This window comes from Eretmochelys imbricata, chromosome 4 (genome assembly GCF_965152235.1).
Source record: "Eretmochelys imbricata isolate rEreImb1 chromosome 4, rEreImb1.hap1, whole genome shotgun sequence".
In the NCBI taxonomy this organism is placed as follows: domain Eukaryota; kingdom Metazoa; phylum Chordata; order Testudines; family Cheloniidae; genus Eretmochelys; species Eretmochelys imbricata.
In genome coordinates, this window is record NC_135575.1 from 126,943,477 (window position 1) to 126,964,543 (window position 21,067).

The window sequence follows — 21,067 nt, forward strand, 5'->3', positions numbered from 1 at the left end:
GGGTGGTCTTGGGGGTAATACTAGCCTGGAATGCAGGTGATATAGAGTCTATCCACACGTGTCCTTGGGCAACCGGTTTTAACCCCAGGTTCTCAGAGTATATAGGTGCCTAACTCCCATTGAAATAATGGAATTTAAAACCTAAATACTTCTGAGGATATGGGTCAAACTCTCTGTGCCTCATAGCCCTGTCTCCAGAATGAGGATAACACCTCTTTTTTCCCTCTGTCCTTTGTTCAGAATGTAAACTGTTCAGAGCAGGAACTATCTCACGCCCTGGGTATAAACAGCACCTTGCACCATTAGGCTCTGATCTCAGCTGGGGCTTTAGCTACATCTGTCACTAGTTCTAGTATTGAGCACAAATTCTCAAGCAGTTTCCACAGGCATCTGCAAGAGCCTCAAGAAGCAACTCCTCTTAATTACCGTACTGTATGCGATTCCAAGCCAATAGTCTGTCAAATGCAAAGCTTGTCTTGGCAGACTAATGTGTGTGAACACAAGGCCTAGTTGTGACTGTCTATTTACCAAATACATATCTTCAGAAGAACACATTTCTAACTATGATGGGATTAGTCAGTGAACCACGAGTGCCTGGGGATGGTAAAACGGAGGCATGTATGACCCATGTATTTCCTATCTGCCAGTGGGGGGGGGTGAAGAGAGAGAGAGAGAGAGAGAACTGGTATTTTTACTGCAGTATTTCCACCACTGACAAAAGCTTACGAATTTTCTGAAACTTCATGTACTCTAAGAACAGAGTCAGTAATTTCACTGCAATGCAGTTTAGAAATAACTTATGTAAGTTTTAGATTTTATTCATTCACACATTTACAGCAGTTGCTTTCATATTACAATTCTTTCATCTTTTCAGTTTTCACTTATAAAAAATTAACCGAATAAACCTTATTTATCCAAATTTATCACAGCAGGTCTGGTTAATTTTCACAGTTACAACGGCCATCAGAAACAGAACTTAAGTACCTACAAGTCATTCATTTACAATATCGAACTTGGTTCTTCTTAAAGACACGCTGCATTCATTTCAGAGCTGAGTGGATATAGTGTGTCCGTACTCTGCTAAAGGAAGATTGAGTAGAGAGATCACTATATTGAGTAGCAGTTTATAGGCAAGGACTCCAATGCCTAAAGATGTACTGAGGAGTAACTTGCATGTACAACATTTCTTGACACATGCTGTAGTAACTGGTTTGTTTTGATATGGACAGTATGCGAACGTTTACCAGCAGCACTGATTATCCTCATTGTGTGCTGGGACAGAAAAGTACATTCCTTTAGTCTATCTTCTGCTATTGTTGAGTCAGAGTTGTAGCGTAAAACTGGATTAGGAGACTGCAGAAACAGACACACTGCTCTATGCTACTTTTGACAGTGCTCTCATCTATCTGCTGAAAGGACAACCCTCTCCAGCTAGGAATGGTGGATTACTTTAACTTACTTTTAAGATTCTACCAAGAAGATACTGCATTGTATAAAGACTTGGGGTGTTTCTATTGTCTTCAAGTTGGATGATCGTGTATCAACAAGTTCATTTCCAATCTGACCTCAAGTCTCAAAGACCAATGGCCCATGATAGTACTTAACTCTGATCCCCAGTTACAATAGCAGCACTTGATTGCCAACGTGTTCATTACTATGTCTTCATTTACTACTTTCCCGTTCTCCTCCCCCCGTCTTTGCAAACACACTCATTTTCTTTACGGTGGTAATTATTGCTGTTTTAAAGTATGTTCGTAGGAGAATACGTCTTTAAGGTTTTGCAGCCGCTTCCTGTTACAAAGTACAGCATTTACCATGCTGAACATAGAAAACACAAGACTTATTTCACATTGGTCTTGTAGAGGTATGAAGAGATGCAGAACAGGAGACTGTTGAGGGGAGTCTGAGTTTCCATTGAGGAGCATGTTAAATCTGATAACCCATGATTTTTACTAGGCGAGCACTCACTTGGACACTAACAATTCTGCTAATCTAGCCCCAATTTTTTTCAGTTGACATTGAATGGATATTTCTGCAAATGCATACTACACAATCTGTTTAACACTACAAAGAAGTGATTTTACCTTAACTGCATTAGTTTCAAGAAGATTTTTTAGCCTTAATAAAATAACGCAAGCACACAAACTGCTTAAAGATAACAGCCCAGTCATAAGAACAACCAAAACGCAGTGGATGCTTTTGTTATTAAAAAAGAAAAGAAAAGAAAAAAATACATACAAGGCAAATGTCTAAACTTAGCTTTGGCTAAAGGATATTGAAAACAAAATTAGTATATAGTCATCATGCTTACAGCTGCTGATTTCACATTCAAACATGTGTTACTTATAAAGAAGTTTACAACTGCATTATGTATCTGTTACACTGTTGATTTAATTAACTTCCACCTTTTACTATTTAAACTTTAACAGTAAACTCTTTCCTTTTCAAAAAACTATCCATGTTGCAAAACAAAGCAAGCATTGATTTGTACACTCCAAATGTTGACTTCTAGCTTATTGTTGACTTCAAGTTATTGTCTTTTAACTACACTCTCAGTTGTTTACATTGCATGCTAGCTTATTTTAATTTCAGCTAAAGATGCTTAGAAAGATAATTCAGGTAAGTCTTTTAGTGGCAGAGAGGGAAAATACAACATCTATACATATCCCGCTCACTGAGGAGAGGTAAAAACCTCTGGCTACAAACACAAGGGTGTGAGATTTCTTGATCAAGGTTTGGTGTGAGTATGGTTTGAGAAGAAGGAAACTGATCCTTTTGCATTTTCAAACTGATTTAATAATTGCACATCCATTAATTTTTCTTTATGTGGCATAGTGTATGCAACCCCAGGACTCCAGATGGCTTGGAATCAAAACACCTTTATTAGACTTTAAATAGAATGCATATCAATAGCATTAAACCAGGCTCTAATGAAATGCAGGCTTAGCGCAAATTTAAAATTAGACTGTTAATTCAAAGGTAACAGGAGCTGGCTCTTGCCTTTGTTTGTCTAGCAATTCTGAACACCTTGCAGAAAGGATTAGTTATCCAGTCATCTGCATCTCAGTCATAAACTCTGGAAAAATTTAAAGGCAGAAGATACAGATCATGAACTGATACGGTTCAACGCTACAAAGGACAATAATAAGGACAGTGACAGCCTTCTCTAAACATCTAAGCAACTGACTTTCATTGATCAGATTTTTTTATCCGATTGCCTGATTCTGCTCCCAATGAAATCCGTGGGAATTCTGCCACCCACTGCAGTGGGAGCACAAGGATCTAAGGGCCTGATTCTGCAAGATGCCGAGCACCCTCCATTCCAACTGAAGTCACAGGGACTTGAGAGTGCTCCTCACTGCATGGGTTTGCACCCTACAAGTGTGCACTTCAGAATAGCAGCCAGCCAAGGCCTAATCCTGCATCTCATGTGAGTAATAAGAATACTTGGGTCTCAAGGAGTTTTGCAAAAGTGACCTGCCTCAGGTCACCCAGCAGGTCATTGGCAGAGGCAAGAACACAGCCCAGGTTTCCTGACTTCCAGTCATTTGCACGGTCCATTCTCTGTCACTGATGTGCATAAGGGCTGCAGGATTGGGCCTCTGGACGTTAATATGTTACTCATGCCACTTGATCCTTTACAAGGAAGTTGCACTAATTTTTACATTGATAAGCTATTGTACTCTACTTTCATATGGCGTTTCAGTGACCATTCAAATAAATAATTTGTTGTTGTGACATTGCAAGATCACATATGCATAGAACATTGTTACGGTATTTTACATTTTAGTTAAAATTCTTGTTTTCATTTCAGATAAGCACTTTTAAGAACCAAGCTTCATCCTGCAACCGTACAATCAACTAATCAAAAACTGTTCAACCCTTGACAAGATTTAACTACATAAAATGCCAGGCTGTTACACAAATACTCATTTTAAAATCATACAGGCAAAGTAATGAACTAATGTAGATATTTGCTAATTAGCAATTTTAAAATCAACTTAGTTCTACAAATTAATCACAAACACAGTTCTTGGAATTAAGTTTCATTCCCACAAGTTATGCCCAATAATTTTGTTCCATGGATGCACTAGGAAGGAGAAACTTATTCTACTGACACACGTAGGACTCTGTGCATGAAAACAGTATCTGGAGCCCACAGCCCTGTGTGCGAATAGAGACTGCAATACAATTATGGAGAGGGGAACCTAGGAAGCATTAAAGTGGTATTGAAAAATAATATTGTACATACCCTGTAGCAGTAGCAACCTAGGGGAAAGCCTGGCGTCATCCCTCTCAGTGCAGAATTCTGAAAGCTCCCACGGCAAGAAGCACTGTGAAGTGCCTGTCAAAGCGGAGATTAAAGCGGCCATTTCTAAACCTTCTGCAGGTGCTGACCATTTCGCTAGAGGGGGAATGGCATGAGTTTGTGACAATATCAGTTGAGGAGGCCTGGAGAAGATTAGAACCCACTTTCCATACTGCTTTAACCACTTAGCATCACTGAATGGAGCTGAGCAGAGTCAGGGGCCTAGATTCCTGCTGCTCAGGGTTAGATGTCAATGAGACACATGGTTTATAGGTGGCACTGCTCAGAGCAGGCGCCAAGGGGCCGGTTCTGCCCCCCAGATTAGCATGGACACACAACTCCTGTTGTTTCAGCGAGAACTGCCCAGGTGTCTCCCAAGGAGGGCTCACGTGCTAATGAAGTTAATATTAGACACATGTGACTCAAATATTTATTTTTCCCTTTAGTGATTTACAATTTTAAGAGGACTATGCAATATATTAGACCCTGATCTTGCAAGGAGGGTTTAGCCAGGAGGATCCTGGTCCTGACCCCGACCCCAGTCGGGTCTCCTGCAGGAATCCACACACATGGAGCTCATGGTAGGATCAAGGCTGCAGGCAGGAAATCTATGTTTGGCCGCCAAACAAATCACCAAAACAGAATCCTGACACTAAAATAAAAATTAACTAGAAAGCTGCAACTGTGACGCTGACAGTGCAGAATGGGGCAGAGAGCAGGGATAATCCATTTGCATGCATGGGAAAAGCAGACAGTGGCAAAGCTGTTGTAAAATACTAAGTTCTAGTACTTCTTAAAAACATTCTCCAGCTGAACTCAAGGTGGTTATAAACTCCAACCCTTATGATGAGAGAGAGAGACACACACACACACAGAATCTGTGATTGTTCCACCACACTGTGCATCAGTCTGGAGGGCTTGCATGGAAATACTAAAATGGCAGCCCCTTTTCTCCCATTGACAGCCTGTTCATAGACAGGGAATAGTAACAGGTGTCTAAACACTGTTAAAAATTCAATGTTAATGTAGTCTCTTATTTAGTACATAAATTAACTCTCTACAAGGTTAGAATAACCCCCCTGGAAAGATCCTGTAAAGGTTCTTTCAATTGCAGACTTAGATTGAGAGTTTCTCAGGGCAGGGACGGTGTCTTTGTATAGCCCCTTACACACTTACTGCTGTATACCAGTGTTAAATAACAACAGCCAGTAAGAGGAGGTTACTTACCTGCAACTGGAGGTTCTTCAAGATCAGTATTCCACTGTGGGTTACGCACACACACTGTGTGTCCGGAGCTGGAGAATTTGAAAGTAGCGTCTGTTGGTCAGCGCATGCGCCCTGGCTCACTTCATGCCTCTGACCCAGGGAATAAAAGGCAGGATGGACCAAATCGCCTCTCCAGTTCCTTCTCCACCCCAGATCAGGAAAGATCTGAAGCAGAGGGGAAGGAGGGCGGGATGTGGAATACAGATAGGGACCACACATCTCAAAGAACCTCCAGTTACAGGTAAGTAACCTCCTCCTTTTCTTCGAGCGATGGGCCCTCTAGTATTCCACTGAGGGTGATTAACAAGCAGTGTCTCAGCAGGAGGAGGGTGCGAGGAGGCAGACACTAGGGCTGAGTGAAGGACAGACATTCCAAAGGAGGCATTAGGAGAGGAGCCCTGGACTAGGGCATAATGTCCCGTAAAGGTGTGAATGGAGCTCCACATGGCTGCTTTACCCCATCAAGGTGGGGCCCTTCCTGACGCGATGCCATAGTCGCTGCTTGTGCTCTTGTGGAATGAGCTTACCCCATGGGGCGGGGTGGGAAGGTTCGACAGTTGATAGCAGAATAGGATGTAGTTAGAAATCCATTCGGAAACCCCCTAGGTGCAGAACACTTGTCCCCCGATTCTTTCCATTGTAGCGACGAATAGTCCTGGGGATTTCCTGATTGGTCTTGTTCTGTGTAGGTAAAAGGCCAAGGCTCGCTGCACATCGAGGGTATGGAGTCTCTGTTCCTCTGAGGAAGCGTGTAGTTTAGGGAAGAACACAGGTAAGCAGATCGACTAGTTCAAGCAAAACTCTGCAAGAACCTTGGGGGAAATCTGTACAAAATGCTAGAACTATTTACAAAACTAAATCCTATTTTAAAGGCCAAAGCTGAAGCTACAGACAGAGAGGTTCTGATCTGGACCATGAGGTGACAAGAAGGAACTGGAGAGGTGCTTGGTCTGCCCTGCCATTTATCCCCTTGGTTGGAGGCACGAGGTGAGCCAGGGAGCATGTGCAGACCAACGGACACTACTTTCAAATTCTCCAGTTCCGGACGCATTGGGCACATATATAACCCACAGTGGAATACAATAGGGACCATCACTCGAAGAAATGTTCAAGCAGAATGAAGGAGGACTGGTATTGTCACAAGAAGTCCACCCAGCAATATGGCTTCCAGCAGCAGTAGGTTAAGAGCAAGCTGCATTTTAATACATAATGCAAAGCTGGGAGTTTTCGTGGTGAGAAGTGTCACCTCACATGTGCTCTGGGGTTCTTGCAATGAGAAAAATGGATGTAACTAATCTTTTATGATGCCATTTAAATATATAAAATCTGAGACTATGGATGGATAAAAACACAAACAAGTCTTTGATCTTGCGGTCTCTATGCAGAGTGGGAGACTTGCCTGGGAAGGGACTGCAGGAGTTGGCCTTTCGGCCCAAACTGGGCCCTCTGATGGGAAGGGATAAGCATCGGTAGTCTGTAGCCTGAAGTCCACAGAGATTCTACAGGAAATAGAGGGGATTATCGGGCTCCAAGGCTGGGTCCATATTAACATGCTTGGGGAAAGTTTCCCCAGAGATGCAGGTCCAACAACTAAGACTGCACTGACGGGTCCAGTGTTTTCAACCTCTGAGTTGTCTAACCATACTCAAAGGAGATCTAGCAAACAGCAATAAAGATACCCACGCCTTGTCTACACTAGCACTCTCACTCCTGCTACCAGAGGTGAAGCTACTGTAGCAGCTGGAGAGTTCCCAGCGAATGTCAGCACAGACAGGGCTTAGATTACTAGGAGTTCTACCAATCACTCTGGTGTCATGGTTTGGCAAAACGAAAGCAAGACATTCAGCAAGAACTACTTCCGTTTGGAGATAAAGCTAGTGAACAGGACAGACAGCAATGGCTCCTGGTGTTCTCACCAAACAAAATATTCCAAAATGCATTTCTGACAAAGCAGGGGTGACTTCACACAGGCATTAAGAGAAATAAATTTGCACAACAATAAATCTCTGAGAGGCAGCATCTTGATTCCAGTCATTACAACTTCGGTGCCCTGCCCGCCTGTTCAGAAGTACCGAGTTCCCATAGCGCCTTCCAAGTTGCATATTGTAAAAGCATTATCTCGCTTATGCAAATCAAAGGTGTTATGGTAAGAGATACAATAATAATGTTACATTTTAACTGTTTTGTTTTTTTTTAAAGAAAGTTGGTGACTTAACTGTGTTTCTGTCTCTGTGGGAGTTTAGGGCATTTGAACCAGTTTTGGCTTATGACAGATATGAATGAGGCATATTACAAAGGCACAGGTATCAAATAAAACCAAGAACATTCTTTTAATTAGACACCCCAATAAAAAAACAACAATTAAATTTATGTATTTTCCCCTTCATTAAGAGACTAGCTATTTTCATTATCTAGAAAGGTTTTAGTGCGGTGACTCTACAGCAACTGAAAAAAAATTAAAAAAGGCACAAACTTTTTTTTCTTTCATGTTTGCTAACACTTTATAATGGTCTATTTTTACCCAGGTTAATAAATCACTGAAAGCAGCAAGAAAATATTATGCCAATTTCTGTACACTATACAAAAACCCCTACCCTCCACTTCAGGAGAAATGTACAGCATTAAAAGACTTTTAAAAATATATAGTAGCCCGCAAAGAAATTGTGTTAATTAAGCTCTTGGTCTCCTGACATAGTGCCCTCCATTATCTACTTTCTCCCTCCCTTTATTACCGGGACAATATACCTTAGGGCACTGCCATTTTATGTATGGTATAGATTGAGGCAGCCAGAAATCCAGGGCTGAGAGTGTGAATTGCTTAACAGAGTAATAGGACAAAATCTTCTGACCCGGATATGCCTGCACCTACCCCTTTGTACCCCCCACCCTGCTCGCCCCTTGACCTGGCATTGCGTATGGAGGCTGGAATCTGTTCTCCCACCCTGCTAGCTAGAAGCAAGAGCAGACAATGAATGAAAAGGGTGGGCTCAGGAGACTAACCTCACACCCTCTCATTAGGCTCCAGTTTCTCTACTGTGAAAGCTGCCTTTCTCCTTAACACTTGCTAAGTATGTGCAGGCTTCTTCCCGATTGAAAGAAGCACCCACGGAGATGCTCCCACCCTTGGTAAGCAGGAATCGCACAGACAGTCCTGAGTTTGGCTCTCCAGTCTAACTGGCCAGTACCATAGGCTACCAGCCAGTTAGGAACTAATGAACTCTGGACCCAATTCCTACCTTTACATTGATGAATCTCAGTGCAGGAAAGACCCTGGACTGGAAGTGAAAGGCTAGCATTTTGGTTTCCACCTCACAATATAATTCACATGTGTGTTCTGTCCCAAGCCTTCTGTCTGGTCTTCCTTTCATTCTTTCTAGTTCCCTTCTTACTTGTCTCCACTATTTGATTTGACAAGGATAAATTTGTTTCCTCCTCTCTGAAACTCTCCTACCTAGTTGCTTCTACTATAGTTACAAGTGTTAGTAACATACGTTCAGTCCCTTATCAATTTCATCATGGTTTTTTTTCCCACACCGCACACACATAATACTTCATAGAATAGTAACTTTTTTTTTCAGGAATTTAACTTAAAGGGGGTTTCCCTTTAAAGGTTATAAGATAGCTGAATCCCATCACCCACCCCAAATTAAGTGCAACCAGAAATGTTTTTAATATTTCTGATACCACATTTTAAAAATTAAAACCTACTGATCTTCCCCGACATAATTCATGCAAAGTTGTTATTTGTTTAAATAAGTTATAAAAATTGGTATTTCAGGCTAGAAGAAGCTGTAGTCTTGGTTATTCTTTTGTTGGCAGGCACTGTACATACATATTAGGTACAGACACATGCCGAATCTGCTTTGCATTGCTTTTTGCATTGTACAATTCACAAATCTGACATCATTAAAGCAGTTAGTTACCTTTTATGGAAGGCTGCAGTGAGGCCATCTATAATTATTAAACAGCAGCTGGTTAAGATAATATGTATGCTCCCCCCCCCACACACTCCCAAAATGCAATTATCTGTCACACATTGCTTGTCTGAAGTGTTTAGATTTGGTGCTCACATTAATGTGCAAATGTGTTGCCATAGGAACTGCAGCCTCCATTATGCTTCAATGACACCATTCAGCAAAAGCCAAAACAAATATAAAATTTAAAAAAATTAAAAAAAAACCCCAAACAAACAAAAAAACAAACAAACCCAGAAGGCAGCAAAGAGAAACTCCAATGCACATGCAGAAGTCTGGCCCAGGACTGCAGGTTATGCATGGATATAGAACAGCGCAGGAGATATTTAAGTTTGATCTTACTTTACAATATGTTACAATGGGGCTCAGAGTTCAAATGGTTCAAGTCTGTTTGCTGGCTTAGGAAGGAAAATGAGAATGGAGAAAAAGTCATGGTTACTGGATGCACCAAGGTTCTTTCAGATATTTGGCAGAATGAGGCACATCCAAAAAAAGTGCAACACCAGTGCCTGGATGGCAGTGCTGTGTGTTTGAGTGCGTGCACACACTTCCTCTTCATGCATTGTAGCAAGCGTTTTTTCACATTTTCTTTGAAAACTATTAACCAGTAATTTATAGTAAGATGAATGCATATTTTAGTTACTGGTGCATGAAATACTGAGAAATGCATTCAAGTAATATTTCTGCACTTACTGTATTATGAATGTCATCACTACATTATCTTACATTTGGAAAAAAAAAATACTATGTACACCAGACCAGTGGTACTATTATGTTTGTAAGTTTCTGTGCTTTATGTAGGTACCTGGGTAAGATTGGAACAACGGGCTGTAGGTCCACTCTGACCTGCCAGGTCATTAACACTGTATGCATTAGGAGAGCAGTACTTCCAGCCTCAGCACCACCACCTACCGCATGCGAGGAAGGATCCTTATTCTGTACAATCAAGCTGTACAAAGCAAATTAAAAATGAAATGAGGGAACGAAACAAACAATTGAAAACAAAAACAATGAAAAACAAAATAAGGGCAATTTGGGGGGGATGGGAGAAAAAACTTTTTTTTTGCTTTTGTTTTTATTCTTCGCGCAGCTGCAGACGGTAGCGGTGGTAGCGAAGCTGGAAAAACATTCTCTCAAGTATGGAATGCGTCATCCCAGGGAGGGTGTAGTGTTCAGTGATGCCCACATGTTTAAACCCTAAGGATTCATACAGCTTGTGGGCTGCCATCTTGACAGCTGTGGTTCCCAGTACAATGGAAGAGTAGTTGTTGAGCATGGCAAACTCCAGCACTTTGCGGCCCAGGGCCTTGGCAATCCCTTTACCCCGGAAGTTGGAATCTACGGACATGCGGCGCAGCTCCAGGGTGTTGTCTTCCTCGTTGCCTCTCGCAGCCACGATTCCCACCACATTTCCGTCCAACACAGCTACCCAGAAGCAGGAGCCTACAGAAGATAAAGCAGAATCTGAAGCTGAAGAATGCAACTGCCCTTCTGCATAAGCCTACCTGGGCTTAATACATCACCTTAGGCCGACACAGAGCCAGATTATAAAGGTACTGAAATCAGTGGGAGTTGGGCACCCAACCTACTTAAGTGCTGTTGACAATCCTACTGGGCACCTATCTGCATATTTAGGTGCCTAAATACCTTTGTGCATCTGGCCCAAAATTGCTTTCTTAAGACTGATAAGAGATTGTTATTGCCCAAGAGGGAGACGAGTAAAAAAAATCTCCTCCAATTTGAAATATAAGACTTCCTATTTGAGACCAAAATTGTAAAGGACATTAGACAATACACCAGTGTAAGGTGACCAGGGGAATTTGTCCTCAACCTGCACCAAGATTTAATTCTCAGGTGAAAGCCTGAAAATGTGTCAGACTCAGGAGCTCACTTCTCCTAAATCATATGGGAAAGGTGAAGTGGAACCATCCCATACGCCACCCTGCCCTATTAGAAGGTTATCCATTATAAGGGTGTTTCACTTATCTCAATAAAGCACACAAAGGGAATTTATTAACTCTCCCTAACACAACAACATTACATATCTTTGGTTTCTTGGAACGGCCTTAGTTAGAGGGAGCTCTGTGTCAAAAGCAGCTGCAAAATGAGCTTCTTTATTGTAGGTTTTACTGCAAAATTCCTTCTTTGATATAGCCAGCATTGTCAAAGGACTCTATTTCCATGGGACATGTGAATAGCTTGTGTACAGTACAAGTCAGATAAATCCAACATAACGAGAAACTTCAGCCTAATGCAGTAACTGAGTAGCCCTGCAGCCAACCGCCTTCAGCTGTGGTCTCAAAGCTAAGCAGGGCTAGGTGCACGGAGTACTTGGACAGGAGATCAACAAAAAAAACCCAGTAGCTGGAGGAAGTTATATTAGTGATTCAGTAGGCAGCATTCTTCCCCTCTGAATCAGTATTGAACCAGAGCCCGTCACAGTGTTAAGGAGTTACTGGGCATATTGTTGCCTTTCAGGTGAAATGTAAAACCAGTCATGTCATTTAGTGTCCTACAATGCTTTCCTCCCAGAGCATGGATGTTGATCCTAAATGGATGTCAGAATTCCCATTGAGTACTTGCAGTCTGTCTACTTAAAATTTCCATGGCATTGTCAACTGGAAAAAAAAAATTACCTACCTTTCTGTAACTGTTCTTCGAGATGTGTTGCTCATGTCCCTTCCATTCTAGGTATGTGCACGCCCATGTGTGCAGTTGTCTGAGATTTTTGCCTTAGAGGTATCCATAGGGTCGGCTGAGGCACCCCCTTGAGTACCGCACTCATGTGCTGGTATATTAGGCGCCAACGACTACGTCCTCTCAGTTCCTTCTTGCCAGAAACTTTGACAGAGCGGTAGGAGGGTGGGTAATGGAATGGACATGAGCAACACATCTTGAAGGACAACAGCTACAAAAAGGTAGGTAACCGTTTTTTCTTCTTTGAGTGCTTGCTCATGTTGATTCCATTCTAGGTGACTCACAAGCAGTAAACCTGGAGGTGGGCTTGGAGTTCACAGTCTAGTGGCTTGCAGCATACCTCTACTGAAGCCAGCATTGTCCCGGGCCTGCTGGGTACGTGCGTAATGGGATGTAAACGTGTGGATGGATGACCAGGTGGCCACCCTATAGATGTCCTGGATAGGCACCTGGGCTAGGAAAGCTGCTGTAGAGGCTTGCGCCTTGGTTGAGTGGGCGGTGACAATCGCTGGAGGGGACACCTTTGCCTGATCGTAGCAGTAGCAAATGCAGGCAGTGATCCAAGAAGAAATTCTCTGAGTGGACACTAGATGACCTTTCATCCTGTCGGCCACTGCAACGAACAATTGCATTGACTTGCGGAATGGCTTGGACCTTTCAATGCAGAAGGCTAGTGCCCTCCAGACATCTAGGGAATGCAATTTTTAATTTGCTTGGTACAGCTTTAACCATGTACAAAATAGCTGTCAGATGAAGCACCGCCAGGTTCGGATGCAGAAGACTGCGTGGTTTTGGGACAGCACTTCCGGCAGGAGCGGTAGCTGTAACAGAGCAGCAACTGAGAGGTCCAGCAATATGCCGAACCAGTGCTGGTGCAGCCTAGCTGACACTATGAGGATTACCCCACCTTGTTTGATCTTCATGAGGACTCTGTGAATTAAACGGCATTGGGGGGAAGGCATATAACAGAGCCCATGATCATGGGAGCAGAAAAGCATCCGGCAGGGAGCCTCTGTCAATCTCCTGAAAGGAGCAGAAAACATGGCATTTCCTGTTCTGCTTGGACGCGAACAGGTCCACCTGGGGAGTCCCTCACCTCTGGAAGATGATGCTGATCACTTCTGGATGGAGGGACCACTCGTGTCGAGACAAGAAGATCATGCTGAGGCGATCTCCCAAAGCATTCCTGGCCCCAGGGAGGTGTGCGGCTACGAGAAGGATGTTGTGTTGTATACAAAAGTTCCAGAGCCTGAGGACTTCTTGGCAAAGGGCAGATGATTTGGCTCTGCCTTGCTCATTGATATAGAACATAGCCGCTGTATTGTCTGTCAGCGCCTGGACCACCCTGCTTTTTATGTGAGGTAGGAAGGCTTGGCAGGCCAGGCAAGCCACTCTGAGCTCCCTGACGTTGATGTGTAAGGAGTGATTGTGACTCGACCAATGACCTTGCATGTTGAGATTGCCCAGGTGGGCTCCGCATCCCAGGTCCGAGCCATCGGAGACAAAGGTTACTGACGGGGAAGAAGCTGTGAGGGGAACTCCCTCCAACACCGAAGCAGGATTCTGTCATTATGTGAGTGATGACAGCACGTGGTCTGGGACCCTGACCACACAGTCCACGCTGTCTCTCTTGGGGATGCAGACCAATGCCAGCCACGCCTGCATAGGCCTGAGATGGAGATGCGCGTCCCGGACCACAAGTGCAGGCCGCCACATGGCCTAACGATTGCAGGCATGTGTGACCGGTGGTGGGAGGGTGGGCTTGCATACATGAGATCAGGTCTGCCATGGCTTGGAACTTAGCCTCAGGGAGCAAGGCTCTGGTCTCAGTAGAGTCGAGGACCCCTCCAATGAACTCTACACACTGCACTGGAATTAAAGTTGACTTTTTCTCATTTATTAACAGCCCCAGGTCGCAACAGATGGAGCAAACCAGGTTGAGATGATGCCGCACCTGATCCCGGGAAAGGCCATTAATTAACCAGTCATCGAGGTACGAATAAATTTGCACCCCTTGGCACCTCAGCGGCCACTGGTGATATGCACTTTGTAAACACTCTCAGGGCTGACAAGAGACTGAAGGGCAGCACCGTGAATTGAAAATGGCAGTGACCCAACGTAGAACGGAAAAAACGCCTGTGCCCCAGGAAAATGGAAATATACATTCTTTAAGTCAAGGGTGGTGTACCAGTCTCCTGGATCCAAGGAGGGAATAATGGAGGCCAGAGAGACCATGCAAAACTTCAGCTTCTTGAGAGACTTGTTGAGGCAGCGCAGGTCCAGAATGGGTGTGAGGCCCCCTTTTGCGATTAGGAAACAGTGGGAGTAGAACCCTTTCCCCTTCATGTCTGAAGGGACCTCCTCTACCGCCCCCAGGCTTAAGAGGTTCTCGACCACTTGAACGATTAGTTGCTCGTGAGAAGGGTCCCTGAAGAGGGACCTGGAAGGGGGAGTAGGACAGAGGGCTGGCCATGAACTGCAGGGTGTAGCTTGAAGATATTATGTCGAGCACCCAACCGTCTGAGGTCAGCTGCGACCAGGCCAATCGGAAGGGGCGCAGGCGGTTGAGGAAAGAGCAGGGGGGTGGATCCTGGGAAGTGACTGGGTCACTATCCTCGGGCGCATCCTCAAAATGCCTGCTTCTGGCTTTCGGAAGAACCAGGCTGAGCAGAGGAACAGGTCCTTTGTCTCTGTCCTTCTTTCTGTAGGAGCTGGACCGAGGGATACCTCATGACCTGGACGGAGGTGGAGGGGGACAGAATGGCTTTCTAGCCTGCTGAGGGGTGTGTAGGCCTGAGGAATGGAGGGTGGCATGGGAGTATTTAAGGCCATGGAGCCGTGCATCAGTCAGCTCTGAAAAGAACCCTGCTCCCTCTAACAGGAAACTGAAGGATAGTCTGCATCTCCTGGGACAACCCAGAGGACTGTAACTAGGAGCTGCACCTCATGACCACTGCAAAAGCGACTACCCTGGCTGCCGAGTCCGTAGCGTCCTAGGCCATCTGGAAGGTGCCCCTCATCACCACTTTTCCCTCTTCCACCAAGGTGGCGAACTCCTGGGTTCAGTCCTGTGGGAGGCCCTCCTTGAACTTGCTGATGGAGTCCCACAGGCTGAAGTTGTATGTGCCTAGTAGGGCCTGATGGTTAAACACCCAAAATTGCAGGATGGCTGTCAAATAAATTTTCCTGTCAAACAAGTCCAGCCTCTTGGCATCTTTATTTTTCGGTGTGCTGTTCACCTGGCCCTGTCTGGGCCTTTTGTTGACAGCAGACATGACCAGGGACCCCCACTGGAGGGGGATGCAGAGGTACTCAAATCCCTTTGCTGGGACATAGTACTTCTTTTCCTCCTTCTTGGAAGTAGGCGGAAATGGAAGAGAGGGTTTAATCAAACAGACTTAGCAAGTTTTAGGACCCCTGGGTGGACAGGTAATGTGACCTGGGCTGGGGTGGAGAAGGGCATGACATTAAAGAGGTTGGACTCCTCCAATAGCTCTTTGACCTCCAAGTTTAGGTTGGCAGCCACCCTTTTGAGCAGGGCTTGGTGCTCCTTGAAGTCATCAGGGGGCTGCTTGTTTGCGAGGGGCCTGCCACCGCTTCATCTGGAGACGATGAAGACAACTGTGCCGCAGTGGGAGGGGCAGTTTCCCTTGGGGATGGCTCTTTGGGCATCGGGCCCCACTGTCATCCCTGTGTAGGATTCTGCACCGTGCTCCGACTCCGGTGCTGGCTGTGCCAGGGGCAGCTTGTCCGATGCAGCCCGGGAGGAATGGTGGGAGTATGGGACGGGCATGAAAGGTACATGCCACGGGTTCCAGTACAGCCACTGGGCGGGCCACTGCCCCTGCCTCCACCGCAGGAGCCATGCCAGTCTCGCAGCCTGGTGGTGATTCACCTTTGTTGGTGAGGGGTTGAACTGTCCTTCAGATTTGGACCATTGCCCTTCCAGTGATCAGGGCGGAATTGTAGATGCCGCAGTCTGCCGACTTACTCTTGTCGGCGACTGGCAAGGAGAGGGTGAAGAACTGTCCCTGCCCAAAGAGCAGTACCGGGGAGCCGAAGGTCGGTGCCGCCTCTGAGAACGATCCGGCACTGGGGGGGGTTGGAGAGGATTGACGCCTGGGAGACTGCCTAGGTGATGGTGATCTGCGCCGTGGCAATCTCTGGTGGGAGGCCCGATGGTACTGTGTGTACGAGGATCAGCGTTGTGACTCACGTATCCTGTGCCTCATAGGTGGACATCTTGGTGTCAGGGACCTGGGTCTTCTGACAGGGGACCGAGGCTGCGGTGATGGGGATTGACGCCTGTGGTATGGGGACCGGGGATGCTCCGCTGCTTTAGGGGACAGTCCCATAACTGGCTTGCCCATAGATGCCATGGCCTTAGCCAGGTCCATCGCCTGGCTTGGAGTCTGCGGTGCCGGACGGCCTACTTGCTTTGGCAGCCAGGCCAGCTTCGGGCACAGATGGCCTTATGAGGGGCTGGGACCCCTTGCTACTCCCTGGAGTCGGAGGTGGGTCCCTGGCTGGGCTAGGGGGTCTGACCACACTGGTGCCCCCAAATAGCTCCGGGGCATGCACGTGGCCTAACACAGGTCCTTTGCCCAAAGCCCCCTTTTTCTGCAGTGCCAGGGGGCCCGTTGACTTTGACCGCTTCTTAGGCACCAGTGAGAGGGAATGGTGCTGGGCGCATTCCGGTGTCGGTGGAATGCCAAAGTGCGCACAAATGCCAAAGTGCCGGGTATGGAGTCTGATCGAGAGGGCTCCGAGGCAGGACAAAGCACAGCCTCCATGAGGAGGGCCCTTAAGCGAATATCCTGTTCCGTTTGAGTTTGAGGGCAAAAGTTTTTGCAGATCCTGCACTTGTCCTTTCTGTGGGATTCCCCAAACAGCTATCGTGAGGGTGACTAATGGGTATTGGCTGGCTGCACAATGAGCATGGCTTAAAGCCTGGGGGATGGGGCATGCCCTGCTCCGAGGCAGAGTCCCAGCTGGGACTCTAACTCTTAAACTACTACTGTACCACTTGACGTAATGGTCTAACTAAGTACCTAAAAACCAAAAAACAAAGGAGACAGAACCATGGACTGTAAGAACCACTAACGCTCTTGTGATGCAAGACCAAGTGCTCAGACCAACTCTCAGGGGCATTAAGAAAGAACTGAGAGGGCGTAGGATCGGCGGAGCCTAATATACCAGCACATGAGCGTGGCACTCAAGGGGGCACCACAACTGACCCTACAGATACCGCTAAGGCAAAAATCTCCAACTGTACACGTGGGTGCCCACACACCTAGAATGGAATAGACATGAGCAAGCACTGGAAGAAGAATATTATTTCTCACTCTTGTGCACTGCTGAGCTGTGTTTTACTCTACAGGTGACTTCACATGAATGGTGAGTGAAATAATCCCTAAGAACAGTAAACAGTAGCATCTATGTGGATGAAATATGCTGTGCAAGGGAAAATCATCATAAAAAGGAAGTGCTAACCTAATAAGCAAGCAGGGAATATCCTTCTTCACCTAGTAATTGCTTTCCTAGAAACAGCAAGCAAAGCATGTCTACAGCTATCGTCCTTGGGTGCTGCTCTTATGGTAAGAACACTACCTGTTGCCGTACATCAATACACTGCCAGAAATGCAGAGAAGCACGATAAACTTGACCATTGACGATAGTGGGCACTTGCTCTGAGCATGCCCACAGAAGACCCCTGGCAACAATGCAGCAAGGTCTAAGCCTTCCATAAGCATTGTCCCCCTAAGTAAATGTTTCCACCAATAACAACTCTACTTAAATAAAAGACAACACAAACAAGGACTCCAACTTAACTTTGACCTCTCCTCACACAGTTGTACTGGTTTAAATATAACTCCTCTTCTCTGACTGCAGGCTCACTACAGGGCTTACATAAAAACACACTTTTTAATAAAGCCAAAAGATGGAGCACATACGTGAGCATGCTCAGTACCTAGATAGACAGGCACCCATACATCTTAAAAATGAAAAACACTTCCCAAGCCCAAAAAACATTAACCAACCCATCCCCTCAGTCACATCTTTTCCTTGGAAAGCAAGCAGGGCTTGTGGGGTGAGCCAAGCATCACCAAACCCTGGCGCTGGAGGACCAAGGAGGGAAGCGTGTTTCAAAGCCAAGGACTCACCACTGACAATGCTCTAGCACTGTTCCTGACTATTATTATCAAGTTTCTTAGGATAGTGCCTAAGGACCAACTAAGAACAGGGCCCCATTCTGACAGGCATTGCACAAAACACAGAGTAGTAGATAATCCCTGCCCCGAAGAGCTTGCCATGTGACTAGACCAGACAGACAGGGTGGGAAAGGAGTAGAACAACACTGTCATGTTAGCGCTACAAAATAAATAAATAAATATAATTGGGGGTGGGCCACAGACGGAAAGAAAAGTGGAGAGGAAAGGAGGTAAAGGGGCTCAGGAAGGGAAGATTTGGAATGAAGCTGAGGTGCAGAGACTGGTCCAACCCTGCCCCTCAAAGAGCCAATCAGTATAGGGCAGAGAAAGTTGAGTCAGAACTGTAGCAAGTTCTCTGAATGTCTGATGGTCCCTGCTTGGGTGGCACCTGCAGCTGCTCCTATTGGCCAGGGTCTTTGCCTGGTTCCACTCTGAAGTTTGTCCCTCCCCCCAGCCAATGCCACATGGCTGAGGGGAGGGGATCCTCCCCTGCACAGTTCTGGGTCCCAAAGGGTGCTCCCAGCTGGGCCCCATTTTACCCCTTCCTAGCCCAGTGCAGTGGTCCCTGCTTTGGCTGCTTCTGTTTCTCTCAAGTGCCTCATACGAAATCAGGGGTTGCAGTAACACACGACTGGAAGTGCATCTCTCAGGTAGCCTGGATCAAAAGTATTTAGGGCTTTAATAATCAAACTCACCACAAGCTTCACTCAGAAACCTGTCAGTAGCCAGTGCAGATCCCAGAGCAAAGACATAATGTGCTCTCAGGGAGGAACAGGGAAACTGAAAAGGATGCCCAAGCTGCAATTTCTGAATGGTTCAAAGATGTTGCCCAATGGAGAAAACACTGCAACAATCTAAACTTGGAGTGGCAAGAGTATGGATTAGTCTGGGGAGGTCTGCATCCAAAAGGAAGAGGTGGAATCTGCTTGTTAGATGTTGATGATATGATGAAATGCACATGACCACTGTTGCAATCTGAGAACCCAGTAGCACCATGAGATCCACCAAGAATCCCAGGTTACAAAAAACTTAGAAACAAAGGATAGATGTGCCTTGCTAATCAGAGGTACTGAAATAATTTCCTCCAATGACCGGAATGCTTATTGGGTGGGAGAAGCCAATGGAGATACTCCAGATTTACACTGATTCACATTAAAGTAGTATTTGGCCCCAAGAGCAAAACATGTTAAATTTTGTATTAATAAGTTTGATCAAGGAATTAATTAGGCAAGGCTGAAGTGGATAAATTCTCCAAATGATGTTTCAGTGATGGCAAAAAATTCTCAAACCTAGCTGAAGAGCTCACTGTATTCTATATGAAGTAATTCCTACTTTAGCATTTAGGGCCTAATCCTGCAAAACATCCTTATCCGTATGAGCAACCCCACCCCCACCCCCCCATGGCTTGAATAAGGCTAATCAAGCAATAAGGACAATTCACAAGAAGCGGGGGAGGTGAGAGACTAGGTCCCAGGTTGACTTCCCTGAATCTTGGCAACACATCAGGTCAATTCTGGGAGTCGACACGAGAAATATGATTCACTGGGAAGTACTAAGATGTCCTCTGCTCCCCCAGCAATTCAGATTGCTGCCTGCCCAGCAAACTGACACTTGCCAGCCCTGGAACCAGAATGGCAGTAAATGATGGTGCCACTAAACCAGACTACAAGGCTAGTTCCAGATCAAATGTAGTTTTTTGTTCTATCAACACAACGCACCCCCTTTCCCTCCACTCCACTAAACTCAGAATGGAAACTGGGCGGGAAATGGTTTTCCATCCTGCTAAAGTGTTCAGATATTTTTTTAAAGTTTCCTATTTCAGATCAAGAGATGGGCAGGGTGCAAAAAAAGTGTTCAGATTAGCCAATAATCCAGTGGTTAGGGCAGTCACCTGGGATGTAGGAGACCCAGGTTCAAGGCCCTACTCTGCCAAATTCAGCAATTCCATCCTAAACCTGAGAAGTTATTCTCCACTGAAACATGCACACATTCCCATTAAGTATCAATTTTGACAAATCAGCATTTTCCAACAAAAAAAATATTTGGTTGAAAAATTCCCGACCGGCTCTACTCTCAACACAATGACGTATGGCACAGTTAGGTTTACAGAAAGACTAGGATGAGGGATGGCGCCTATGTCCACGACACAAATGCCCCTTTAAGATTTAGAGACACGTAAATCAAGTATCCTCTGAGATTCCTGCTTTGTTTTTAGCAAATTACTGTAACAATTTTAAACAGGAAAAGAAAATCTATTTTTAAACCTGGGTTATGAAATTGCTTCCCATTACTTTTTCCAATGCAGGTCTGTTGCTGAGCATAATCTGAAGGGGAGCAAACTGGTGGTAAACTGCTGACCTGAGATCCACCCCCCAAATAAGACACTGGCTCGGAGAGTGAACCATCACATTTCAGAACAACAGGAAAACTCTACCTTTTCAGCCTGTCTCTTAACGGTCAGTTTAGCCTGTGCTGATTCACAGGCCTATCACTAATTCTTCTTGGTGACTGGTCCTTCCGTCTTGCTGAATTAGTTCTAGAAGCACTGCCACTAAACAGAATCACTACCCTCAGAAGTTCAAATCTGAACATTCTTGAATGAGGACTGG

The 21,067-nt window shown here is 45.4% G+C and overlaps 1 protein-coding gene across 1 annotated transcript in view; it reads right to left on the bottom strand.

Moving 5' to 3' along the window:
• Positions 1–10,624: 10,624 nt before the first annotated feature.
• Positions 10,625–21,067, bottom strand: part of NAT8L (N-acetyltransferase 8 like) — a 50,048-nt gene continuing 39,605 nt past the window's right edge. The window contains exon 3 of the mRNA XM_077814671.1: positions 10,625–10,992. Within this exon, the coding sequence (XP_077670797.1) occupies positions 10,625–10,992 (368 nt within the window). The remainder of the gene's footprint in view (positions 10,993–21,067) is intronic.